At 36.0% G+C, this 13,019-nt stretch overlaps 1 protein-coding gene across 1 annotated transcript in view; it reads left to right on the plus strand.

The window, feature by feature from the left end:
* dnajc17 (DnaJ (Hsp40) homolog, subfamily C, member 17) overlaps positions 1–13,019 on the plus strand; it is a 64,697-nt gene that overhangs the window by 4,975 nt on the left and 46,703 nt on the right. The window contains exons 3-7 of the mRNA XM_079634056.1: positions 2,721–2,779; positions 4,192–4,279; positions 5,052–5,128; positions 7,690–7,783; positions 10,520–10,569. Of these exons, the coding sequence (XP_079490182.1) occupies positions 2,721–2,779; positions 4,192–4,279; positions 5,052–5,128; positions 7,690–7,783; positions 10,520–10,569 (368 nt within the window). The remainder of the gene's footprint in view (positions 1–2,720; positions 2,780–4,191; positions 4,280–5,051; positions 5,129–7,689; positions 7,784–10,519; positions 10,570–13,019) is intronic.

Raw genomic sequence — 13,019 nt, forward strand, 5'->3', positions numbered from 1 at the left:
TAGTTTATTGTTGTTATTTTTTTTTACTTTCTATATATGCATCATATATTTATACTATTATTTATTTATATTTTCATTTATTTTATTACATTTTTTCCCACATGAATTTTTCTCATATATTTAAATATTCCCAAATTTTTTCTACTACGACAAGCTTCGCTTATCCTGTTATTAAATATTGTGAATATTAGAGTGTGTCTGCTTCGTGAATTATATGCTTGTTTAAAAAGAGCAAGAGAAATTCTGTTTTCCAGCTTATGCTCTTGAAGAGAAACTCCTGAGACCTGATGGCAGTTCATCATTATAACAGCGCAGTAAATGTGGGCTCACGAACATCTGTCAAGAACAGGCCTGATCATATTTCACCCCAAAATAATAATAAAAAATGTAATAAATGAGAAATTATAGTTTGCATAAAGAAAATGTTTTTTCCCCCCTATTGTTACATTACCTTCATGACAATTAAGTGTCTTTATCCATAAATTCTCATTTACTGTTATGCAAAAAATAAATATACTTTAGGTTTATATACATCGTAATAGTATTTTAAGCACTGCATTATAAAAAATAGATAAGTTAAAAAAAAGAAAATAATGTAAGGTCTCCCTGTAGTGTTGTCAATAATGTTATCCCTTAAACAAAAATCACATATAAACAAAAAAATTTCCCTTGAATTTTAGTTCTTCATATGTAACCCGACACCGTTGCCTCATTTAGTATACGCAGTTCTATGAATATGCAAATGAGCCCCGCCTCCACTCACTCAATAAACATATAAACAACATTAAATGCTTGATTTTCAAGCACAGGTACACTTTAAATAAAAAAATACTTGCATTGCATTAATGAGAATCATCATTAATAAATTAAAATGACACATGATGCATTACAATAATGTCACAATTCCATAAACGCATTGATTTCTTAATGCAAAATATAATTTTGATTTCATGAGCTCGCATCAAAACGTCCCCAAAATCTATCAAAATTATGTTTTAATTTTGCATGCATGCATAAAGCCATTTGGTGGTTAAACCAGATTCTTTTTTTAAATAAGCCGGCCAAGACGAGCATCGGGATCGCAGGAGCTCCAGCATGTGGATCCTCTTATACCCCCCGTGACTCAGAACATGTGCATAATCAATGCTGGGAAAACCATTCAGTGTCAGGCGCAGGCAAGCCCAGAACGAGCACCTTGGAAGAAGAAGAAGAAGAAGAAGATGGCGTGTTTAAAGTGCCTTTTTTTCTTTCCTTGCGGTCTCAATAATTCCCGGTGGAGTCAAAGCTGTGAGACTGCGGCCCGACGGTCCAGGTCTCTCTCCCACATCATGCATGCGGCCGCTCACGCGAGAGCGGGTGAAGCAAAGGTCACGCTGCACTCGAACCCGCTTGCGTGCCACGGGAGTCACGCAGGTATCGAGGTAACTCGAGCCGCAGACGCTTGTTAGTGCAGTTGTGCCGTCAGCGGGTCGTTAGGGGTCTGAGGGCCCCTGATTGCTCTGAGGCCCCTCGTGTGGTATAACCGGACCCCCGCGCGCTCATGCAGGAACGCAGGAGGGGATCATTAGCGGGAACAGCTTTCGTGAGAGCGCCGGCACCGCGTTTAATGCAGGAAACGTGTTCGTTAGAGTCGTGCTTTAGCTGTAAACCTGCTCTATAGTGTGTGTGTGTGTGTGTGTGTGTGTGTGTGTGTGTGTGTGTGTGTGTGTGTGTGTGTGTGTGTGTGTGTGTACATTCATATATATATAGAGAGTTGTGCTTTAGCTATAAACCTGCTTACGTATAGGCTAGGGCATGATTTGAGTGTAGATATATAATGTGTGTGTGTGTGTGTGTGTGTGTGTGTGTGTGTACCAAGAACAACTCCTTTTCTTTTTATGTGTAACCATTGACATGTTTTAAAGGGGGGGTATAATGCCCTTTTCACAAGATGTAGAATAAGTCTCTGATGTCCCCAGAGTGTGTGTGTGAAGTTTTAGCTCAACACACCCCACAGATATTTTTATATATCTTGTTAAAATCGTCACTTTTTGAGGGTGAGCAAAAAAACACAGTTTTGTGAGTGTCCCTTTAAATGCAAATGAGCTGCTGCTCCCGGCACAGGGGGCGGAGCCTCAAGAGCTCGTGTCCTTTTACCTCACACACACACACACACTGAAAATTTCAAAAACGTTGAAAACGTTTTGCTTATGTTTAGTTATCTTCTAGTCATTGATTAGCATATTCTGTCATGATAATCTATAAATCGTGTTCCGGGGGCGGGGTTTATGTAAATTTTAGGGTTGGTGATGTCACTTAGCCGGGAGGAAGCTCGTGTAGTTCCTACCAGCCGTTTGTTGTAGTCCTTAAAAACTATTTCTTTAAAAGCAAATATCTCCCTTTGCTCTGAACTTTGAGTGTTGTAACTTTGCAGATGTTGTTTATGATCAAACAGCAACATTACACACTAACTACAGTTAGAAACGTCAAATCATAATCAACCACCCCTTTAAGTTAAATCTACTCACAGATTCTTGAATTCATATTGATGTTAATTTCTTCCTGAAGTAGGTGTTTGCTGTTGAGTTTCAGTAAAGGAATTTCGTTGTGTGAAAGCATCAACCTCTTCAAAGTGGTGTTTTATAGGTTTTAACCGGTTCTTCGAGGATGTTCAGTGGTCTGCTTGAATATATGTGAGAGCTTTGACTCTGAATGAATGTGTTTTGCTCTTTCTTGTGCAGCGGAGCTCTTCCACCAGCTGTCTCAGGCTCTGGAAGTGTTGACAGACGCCGCCGCCAAGGTGAGAATCCAGTCGCTGCCAAATCTCTATAAGCGTCGAACAACACAACATCCGTGTGTGTTTGAGTCCTCTGCCCACGGTGGGGTTCATGTAGGCCAAGAGATCTCCTCTGCTGTAATCAAAACTGCATACATGTCCATAGATTTAACTATAATAATTAAAATTTAAATAAGTTTTAGAATTTCAGAAGTTTTAAAACTCATCTTTTATCACCAAAATAACATATTTAAATGTTTTTTTTCTTGAAAAAAAATTCTTCATGGTTCCCGTTCTTTTTAACCAATAAATTTACGACACTTCCAGTATTGAATGATTTACTGGATAAGGATTTTTGCTCACAATTTTTACCCGATAAAATATTTTAGAGACTGACATATCTAGAAAAAAGTGTATATTCATTATGTGCTAATTTTTAGTATGTATATTTATTTATTTTAGGGCCGGGACTCGATTAAAAAAATTAATCTAATTAATTAGAGGCTTTGTAATTAATTAATAGAAATTAATCGCATTTTAATCGCATATAAATATTTGACCTGAGAACAGTGAGAAGTAATTTTTTTTCACATGGATTTTTAGTATACCATTGAATAATGACTGAATACATAAGCTTAAGCAACAAAATATTGTTTATTTTTGTTCAACCAAGTCCAGCAGACCAGCGCTATTTTTGCCATTAATAAGTGTAGCAATAGCCGTTCCGAATTCCTTGTTGCACAGCTTGCACACAACCACGCTCTTATCGACGCTTCCATCCGTTCGTTTTTTATAACAAAATGTCCCATCCACGGGGCCGACCAAAGCGGTCTCGTCGGCTTCTTTGTTCATGTTCACTGTGGTTTGTTGTTGTCTGAAGTTATCAAGTTATGAACATAGACGGTTATGAACGCTATTGGTGCTCCAGTATAATCGGTCCGCCTAAACTCATCCAGTGAGAAACGTTCCGCGGTGCAAAAATAAGTGTGATTAAAATGCGTTAAAAAAATTTAACGCGTTATTTTTTGTGGAATTAATTAATCTTAATTAACGCGTTAAAGTCCCGGCTCTAATTTATTTATATAAGGATAATGTGGGGTAGAAATGTAAAATTTTGTAATAAAGTTGTCTTTTTTTAAGTCTTTGGTAAATATAAAAATTAAAGTATAAAAATGCTCGTGACATTTTAAGATTTGATTAATTTTCATGACTTTTTCAGGTCTAATGTCTAGAAATCACACTTTTAAAATGTCCTGAGGAATCACAAAAGTAATTTTTATAAGAAACATCTTGAATTGTCAGCTTATTTTAATGCTGGGTTTGTCTTATTTGAAGTCATCTTGAGGCCGTCTGGTTGAGAAACACTGCTCTATAAATACGTGATCTCATTCATCAGTATGTTCATTTAATCATTCATTTGTTTGTCTTTCTCTCAGGCTGCTTACGACAGGATCCGCACCGCTAAAAAACAAGCCGAGGAGAGAAACAGAAAGCTAGACGACAAGAGGAAGAAGATTAAACTCGGTTAGCTACTCTTCCTCACTTAATCTGCTCCTCTATTATTCTGGCTTTAAAGGGGGGGTAAAATGCCCTTTTCAAAAGATGTAGAATAAGTCTCTGATGTCCCCAGAGTGTGTGTGTGAAGGTTTAGCTCAAAATACCCCACAGATATTTTTATATAACATGTTAAAATCGTCACTTTTTGAGGGTGAGCAAAAACACACCGTTTTGTGTCTGTCCCTTTAAATGCAAATGAGCTGCTGCTCCCGGCACAGGGGGCGGAGCTACAAGAGCTTGTGTCCTTTTACCTCTCACACACACACACACTGAAAATTTCAAAAACTTTTAGCCTTTTATGTTCAAACCGGAGTCAGACAATGATGGAGAGACTCAAGAAGTGACAACATGTAGAAGAACAGGACATTTCTGAATGTTAGTTGATGAATTTATGTGTAGTTATCTTCTAGTCATTGATTAGCATATTCTGTCATGATAATCTATAAATCGTGTTCCGGGGCGGGGTTTATGTAAATTCTAGGGTTGGTGATGTCACTAACGGGAGGAATGTCGTGTAGTTCCAGCCGTTTGTTGTAGTCCTTAAAAACTATTTCTGTAAAAGCAAATATCTCCCTTTGCTCTGAACTTTGAGCGTTGTAACTTTGCAGATGTTGTTTATGATCAAACAGCAACATTACACACTAACTACAGTTAGAAAAGTCAAATCATAATCAACCACCCCTTTAAAGCTGATTGTCAGTGTAATACATGCTGAATGACATTTGTTTGTGTTTTGTAGATTTGGAGGCTCGTGAACGGTGGGCCGACACTGTGAAAACAGAAGAGGTTAAAACCACCCGCACATTAGAAGAGGAGGTAAGAGCTTGTGTGTGTGTGTGTGTGTGTGTGTGTGTGTGTCAACTCAACAAATTACTTTAGCAGTAAGACTCCTAGATTAGTGACTGTGTGCTTGGAAGTCACTTGTAGTCGTTTTGGATGCATTGTGTTCTGCTAGATGACTAGTAACCAAGGAAACACTAATATCTACATTTACACTAATGCATTTGCAGACGCTTTCATCCAGAACGACTTATGTTGCATTTAGGCTTTATAGATTTCTTAATATCTGAAATCACATTCAAACGATAACGCCTCACCTGTCTATGGGAGCTTGTTTCCGCCACCATGGCTTTGTAATTGCAACTTTTTTCTCGCAATTCTGACATTTTTCTCGCAATTTTTATATTTTTCTTGCAATTCTGATATTTTTTTCGCAATTGACCCTTCGCAGGGAGTTTGATTGACAGGCGAATGGACCAATCATAACCCGCCATCCACCGAATCCGCCATTTTTGTCGGACAAAGCAGTCAGGAGAGTTAGTAGATTAACATGGGAGATTTGAGCTTGAGAAGCGGAGTGTACTGACGCCTTTCCGCGGTTAAAACAACATTCCTTCTGATGTTCATTCATGTTTATTTGAAGCTATACATGAACTAGAAGGAAGAGATGATCGGTTCACGAGCAGCTTTAACTGAGCGATCTGTCACGACTAAAGAGCCACAAAACCGTATTTATTGTTTAAATAAAAAATAAAAATGACAACCATTTAAAATTGAGACTTTGTTTTATACCAAAAGTAAGCTGGTCTGTGTCTGTCAGTGTGTTGTTAGTGTCTCTCTGCTCCGCAATGTATTGTTCACTGTGTGAGAACATGGTGTGGCTGAGAGGGGCGTGGCTTGTCGGACATAGCAACAGTAATTAAAGGGGGGCGGGTCTTTGCCAACAGTCAATTCTGAAATTTTTCTCACAATTCTGAGTTTAAATCTCTCAATTCTGAGTTTAAATCTCTCAATTCTGAGTTTAAATCTCTCAATTCTGAGTTTAAATCTCTCAATTCTGAGTTTAAATCTCTCAATTCTGAGTTTAAATCTCTCAATTCTGAGTTTAAATCTCTCAATTCTGAGTTTAAATCTCTCAATTCTGAGTTTAAATCTCTCAATTCTGAGTTTAAATCTCGCAATTTTGAGTTTAAATCTCGCAATTCTGAGTTTAAATCTCGCAATTCTGAGTTTAAATCTCGCAATTCTGAGTTTAAATCTCTCAATTCTGAGTTTAAATCTCTCAATTCTGAGTTTAAATCTCGCTATTCTGAGTTTAAATCTCGCAATTCTGAGTTTAAATCTCGCAATTCTGAGTTTAAATCTCGCAATTCTGAGTTTAAATCTCGCAATTTTGAGTTTAAATCTCGCAATTCTGAGTTTAAATCTCTCAATTTTGAGTTTAAATCTCGCAATTCTGAGTTTAAATCTCTCAATTCTGAGTTTAAATCACTCAATTCTGAGTTTAAATCTCGCAATTTTGAGTTTAAATCTCGCAATTTTGAGTTTAAATCTCGCAATTCTGAGTTTAAATCTCGCAATTCTGAGTTTAAATCTCGCAATTCTGAGTTTAAATCTCGCAATTCTGAGTTTAAATCTCGCTACTCTGAGTTTAAATCTCGCTACTCTGAGTTTAAATCTCGCAATTCTGAGTTTAAATCTCGCAATTCTGAGTTTAAATCTCGCAATTCTGAGTTTAAATCTCTCAATTCTGAGTTTAAATCTCGCTATTCTGAGTTTAAATCTCTCAATTCTGAGTTTAAATCTCTCAATTCTGAGTTTAAATCTCGCTATTCTGAGTTTAAATCTCGCAATTCTGAGTTTAAATTTCGCAATTCTGAGTTTAAATCTCGCAATTCTGAGTTTAAATCTCGCAATTCTGAGTTTAAATCTCGCAATTCTGCGTTTAAATCTCGCTATTCTGAGTTTAAATCTCGCTATTCTGAGTTTAAATCTCGCTATTCCAACTTTTTTCACCAAAATTCTGACTTTTTTCTCTCGATTCAGTTTTTTTCCTTACAATTTTGACTTTTTTATCACAATTCTGTTCAAATATCTACAATTCATACTTTTTTTCCCACAATTTCTGACTTTTTTTTTCTCAATTCTGTTCAAATATCTACAATTCATACTTTTTTTTCCAATTCTAACTTTTTTCTCACAATTTCTGACTTTTTTTTCTCAATTCTGTTCAAATATCTACAATTCATACTTTTTTTCCACTTTTTTAAAGTGGAACTTTTTTAAATCTCTCAATTCTTACTTTTAACTTAGAATTCTGACTTTATTTCTCACAATTTAGTTTTTTTTCCTTGCAATTGTGAGTTTATATCTCCTTTTTTCATGTCAGGAATAAGCTTCCATACCTCTCTGTCCTGAAACTGCACGCAGACATCAGTGGTGGGACTGGTTTTATTAGTGATCAGCCAATAGGTGTCAGTGTTTGACATATGGAGTGACGGGTTACTGCAGGTCAGTGTGTATGAATCACTCCAGGAGTTTTGTTTTGTTAATTTTAGGAATGTGTGTGTGTGTGGTTGCGTGTTCGTCTGTTGTAGATCGCCCGTCTGAGGGAGGAGGGTTCACGAGAACTACAGGAGCAGCAGAGACTCGTACGAGAGCAGATCCAGAGAGAGACAAACGCACACACAGGTGCTTAAACACACACATTAATGCATTGGGCAGATGCTTTTATCCTAAGAGACTTGCATTGCACTGAAAGCATACTTTTTTTCTTTTTTTTTACCAGTTAAGTTATTAAATTCCAATTGAATGAGAAATAGTAAATGATGACAGAATGATATTTTTTGGGTGAATTAACCCTTTAACGTCTACATTGCAATTGTTTATTGTTTCCTCAATACTCCAAGAATCGTGTTTATGTCCATTTAAACGTGTTTATAAAGATATAAGGAACCGATATTTATTTATTGTTTTATTTCTGTTTTTGACTATTATAACAACAGAACTGAACTGAACAAATTTTTTATTTAACACTTTTTAAACACTGTAATGCCTTCAATTTCACTTATTCATTGCATACGAACAAAACACACTTTAAAATCAATAAATTGCGTCTGAAAGAGGGCACAAATTAAATATATAGTTCACTGGCACTAAATCTTTGATCAGGTAATGAATTAGGATGTAAAAATCATTCTAACAAATGAAAAAAAGCATAAACCAAAAGCATTCTCAAAATGCCTTCAAGATGACGGCGTTTATCGGTGATTCCGATATAATAAAACCGATACACGATTATTGTAAAATGCTTAAATATCGGGTGGGAAAATATCGGTTAAACCGATTATCGGTTGATCTCTTTATGTAATATAATAAAACAGAATAATGGTTAACATTCAAATATCATTTAGAATAGTACGAGCTAGAATATTGAGAAAATACAAATAATTTCCTAGCAGCAAATATTAATCCAAACATCCATGCGTGCGACCGGTTTCTACAACGGGTTTATACAGAAAAGTCTCCCTGTAGTCAATCATTTTATTCCTAAAACTCATATCTTTGATCACCAAAATTACATATTTAAAAGTTTTTTTCCACTTCATGCCTTAAAATATGAATGTAACTCGACACCCTTGCCTCATTTAGTATACGCGGTTCTATGAGTATGCAAATGAGCCCCGCCTCCACTCACTCAGAGATCCACTGGTTGATGATCACACGTTGATCTGATTGGTCAAGGTAGTGTGTGACGTCAGAAACACCAGCGATTTCAAACCGTGTTTTTGAGACTGTCTTTGGTTCACTGCAGTTTTAAGCAGAATCAGCAATGCTGTCCACTTATGAATTTACACATGGTGTGTGTTAAAGCAGATTAATAACACCACATAGACACATAAACAACATTAGAAGCTTTAATGTCTCTACAATATTAGGAGATGAATGCCTCTGTTCTGCACCTGAACATCTCACGTAAGTAGGTGCTGATGGGTAAATCACTGCGGATAGAAAAGACACTGTCCATCACTGAGGGTCAATGAAAGTGGTGAGGAAACGCAGACACACAGTGTGAGGAAGATATAGAGAACACTGGTTGTGTGTGAGTGATGTCTGCACAGCGCTTGCACGCTAGCGAGACTCTCGGAGGGACGGAGACGTGCTGGAAACGTCCCTCAGGTGCTTTAAAGCGGGACAGGAGCCTGTGACTAGCCGTGTTTCCATTACCCTTCAAATTGAGCAAATTGAAATTGCGAATTGAAAATACGCACAATGGAAACACGTCAATTTCGCAAAAACTCTCGTTTATCGCAAAAAAGTTTTTACGCCCGCATGAGGTGGTTTTTCAGCCAATTCGAAAAAGGAATATTTCGCAAAACTGCAATGGAAACAGTTTTTGCGCATTTACAGTCACCTGACTTAGAAGACGCGCGGTGTGTTTGGGGTCCGTGAACGCAAATAATAATAGCCTAATTATCATCATTATTCTAACATTTACTAGGCTACATATTTAGAAGACGCTTTTATCCAAAAAAGGAACAAAGCAATTCGTCAAATGTCATTCATAATGCGGGTTAGACAATAATAATACAGGGCTGAGATTATCACAAATAAACACAATATTTTGACGCATATCCAAGGGTTTGTGTGGAGTGTGGAGCGCGCACTGCATGGCACGGAGGCGCGGGCGTGAACACTTGCATTTTCCTATTAACAGTGAAACAATATACTCTATAATTTCTGGTCATACAGAAAATAATAATACATTATTTGTAACTACTTTTATTTGTGTAAACAATAACAAGAAAACGTTGTGCTTTTGTAAAATAAAATAAAACAATCAGGCGCGTTTTCATGATCTCCGTGAACTGGAGCGCGAGAACTGAAACTAAATAGCCTATATGTAGGCTAAAGCTTGAAATGTCCACTTTAAAACGAACAAATTCGAATCGAAAGCTAATACATTTTGTTCTGATTAAGTAATCCGTATGAAAGGTGCATTTCTCTCTAAAAGCGCGTCTGCTTAACAGCGGAGATGGAGATGTTTTAGCCGAGTTAGAAAACAATAGTTTAATAATATCAATGGCTCTTCTTATTCAGCACTGCGGGAAAATGTCAATTCCAGGTTCTAATTTGGCCTTAGAAAACCAGTAAAATCAACATGTTTTCCATATTAATTTGTGAATATTTTACATGTTTAATAAAGGGGAAAAAAGTCATTAAACAAACATCTGAAAATTCGTCGATATTTACTTTTTTTGCACAGCAATTGGTGTAGCCAATAGTTTTCGCAATAGTTTTTTATCGATATTTAGATAATAGCGCAAAATGGAAACGCGGCTAATGTGTCTGTGTGATAGATGAGTGAATGAGAGCATGATCTTATATCTAACTCGCAGTTTTCCTTTCTGCTTTTGTTCTTCACAGACTCTTCAACAGGACACCAGGGCAGCAAAAACGTGACTCCTAAACTGAAGGTACTGTTTGTGCACTGAAGTGATAGCGTGAGAAACCACATGACGAATGAATAAATTAAACATAGAGCAGAACGATTAACACTAGAGCAACTGTGTAGCAATGCAATAAAACACTTGGTCTCAGTCAAGCAATTACAATTTTTAATCGAATTAATTACATGCCGATTAATTAATCGCACATCAATTTTGGCAACAACAAAAAAAAACTACCCCCAAAAGATAATTTAAAGTTAAATGAAAAAAGCATCAAATAGACATTACAAGACCGATTTTACTTGATTCAACATAGCATTTATTACACACAAACTTTTAGGCTTCAACAGGCATGATTTTTTTTTCCAGAAGCTGCATCTGAATTGATATTTAGATATATTTACAGATCAAAACAGGTTAGTTACCATCATTCTTCAAAATATCTTCTTTTATGTTCCGCAAAAGAAAGAAAGTCTAAAACAACACGAAGGTGAGTTCATGTAAATAAACATAGTTTTCATTTTTGGGCAAACAATCCCCAAAATATGAAATTATTATTTATTTTTTATAAGGGCTGTTAAACGATTAATTGCGATTAATCGCATCCAAAATAAAAGTTTGTGTTTACATAATAAATGTGTGTGTACTGTGTATAATTATTTTGTATATATAAATACACACACGTGCATATATATTTTTATTTATTTATATATAAAATATTTATATATAATATAAATTATATATAAATCTATATACATGCAAATATTTCTTAAATATATACAAGCATGTGTGTGTATTTATATATATATATATATATAATAGTTATACACAGTACACACACATTTATTATGTAAACACAAACTTTTATTTTGGATGCGATTAATCGCGATTAATCGTTTAACAGCCCTAATTTTTTTTATGAAATGATACCCTAAATAAGAAACTAAAACTGCCAGTAGGTGGCGGTAAATATTTAAATGAGTGAGTCATTGAATCATTCGTTCATTCGATTTGTTCAAACGGCTGAATCATTCAGGAATGAAGTAAATGGCTCTCTTTATGAACGAGTCATTGAATCACTAGTTCACCCGATTCGATTGATTCGCTTAAAACGAGGATTCATTCAGAGACGAATGTGTTGCTCAGGCTTTATAGGTAATATTTTCTTTGGAAAATTTGACAAACAGACAATATTGTGTCTAAAATATTAACTTCTTATTTATTGAACTGGTGTATAAAATCAATATCACATTTGCACTCGTGCGATTCGGGACAAGAACAGCACACGTGTGATATTGCACTCTTTACTCGTGTGATTACGTAACTATATCATATGATATAAATATGAAACAAAAACTCAGGGGCATTTTTATCCCTGTTATCTTGAAGTTTAGTGCCATTCATGTTAAGCTTCATGTTCATCACCAACTATATGAAATATGAACTATAGGTCTAGGTTAAAATCATTTGAACGCATTATTTTTCTATAGCTAATTAATTAAATGAACGCATTAAATCGACAACTAATACAGGGAACGTTGCGACTTCCGACTCATTTGGCCAGAGCGGGTCACATATAACATATTTCAGTGTAAATATAGAGAATATTTATCTAATTAGTACACACAAATACAGAAACTTTACAGTCAAAACACAAATATTCAAATACTGAAATGTAACACATAATTTGCAATAATTGTCACTTAACATAAGCAAAATTAGGCATAACTCGAACTCGATGACCCATAACTGTCATTAATACTCGTTCAGCATGTCCGTTCCTGTCCTCCAGTGTCGTTGTATCGTCTGGAGAATATATAACTTTGTAAAACAAACAGGACTGTATTTCCTTTGGAAAGCGTTCAGTTTTCTTCATTAGATGACGAAGGGGGACGTTAGCTAATGTGTTTATGTATTTAATCTCATTATTGTGTTCGGCCCCGATCCAAACACCCCATCCTCCGGTGAATTACCGTCATGTTTGTGTGCTCTGTGAGGAGATATAAACACTAGAGTTGAAGTAGGAGATGTACGGTTGCATTACGTGAGATTTGGCATGAACCCTGCGTTTCTAAATAGTTTTCCCAGCCGTCTCTGATAGATCGCCAGAGTCCCGCTGCGTCCCAGACATATTCCTGCACGTATATTTTTCTGTAAAGCTGATTCGGTTTGACTTCCCGAGAGGATCCGTCTGATTAAACGAGTTCAGGCCCTTTAAAGCAAATTAGTCTTGCTCTTAATAAAGCAGATTCCTCTACCGGCGCTTCGGTTTCTCTATTAGACAGATGATTAATATTGTGTTGCAGTTCTGATGTGATCGTGACAGCTCATGGTTTTAGTGCAGCGTCTGAAAAATAAAATCAATACTGAATATGAGGCATAAAGAGAGACTTTTTGGGTGAATCTTTCCCAAAATAAAATATATTTTTATTTTATGTTTGGGTTTGGGAAGTTTTTTTTTTTTTAAGGAATCTCTT

This window comes from Phoxinus phoxinus (genome assembly GCF_949152265.1).
Source record: "Phoxinus phoxinus genome assembly, chromosome: 13".
NCBI lineage: Eukaryota > Metazoa > Chordata > Actinopteri > Cypriniformes > Leuciscidae > Phoxinus > Phoxinus phoxinus.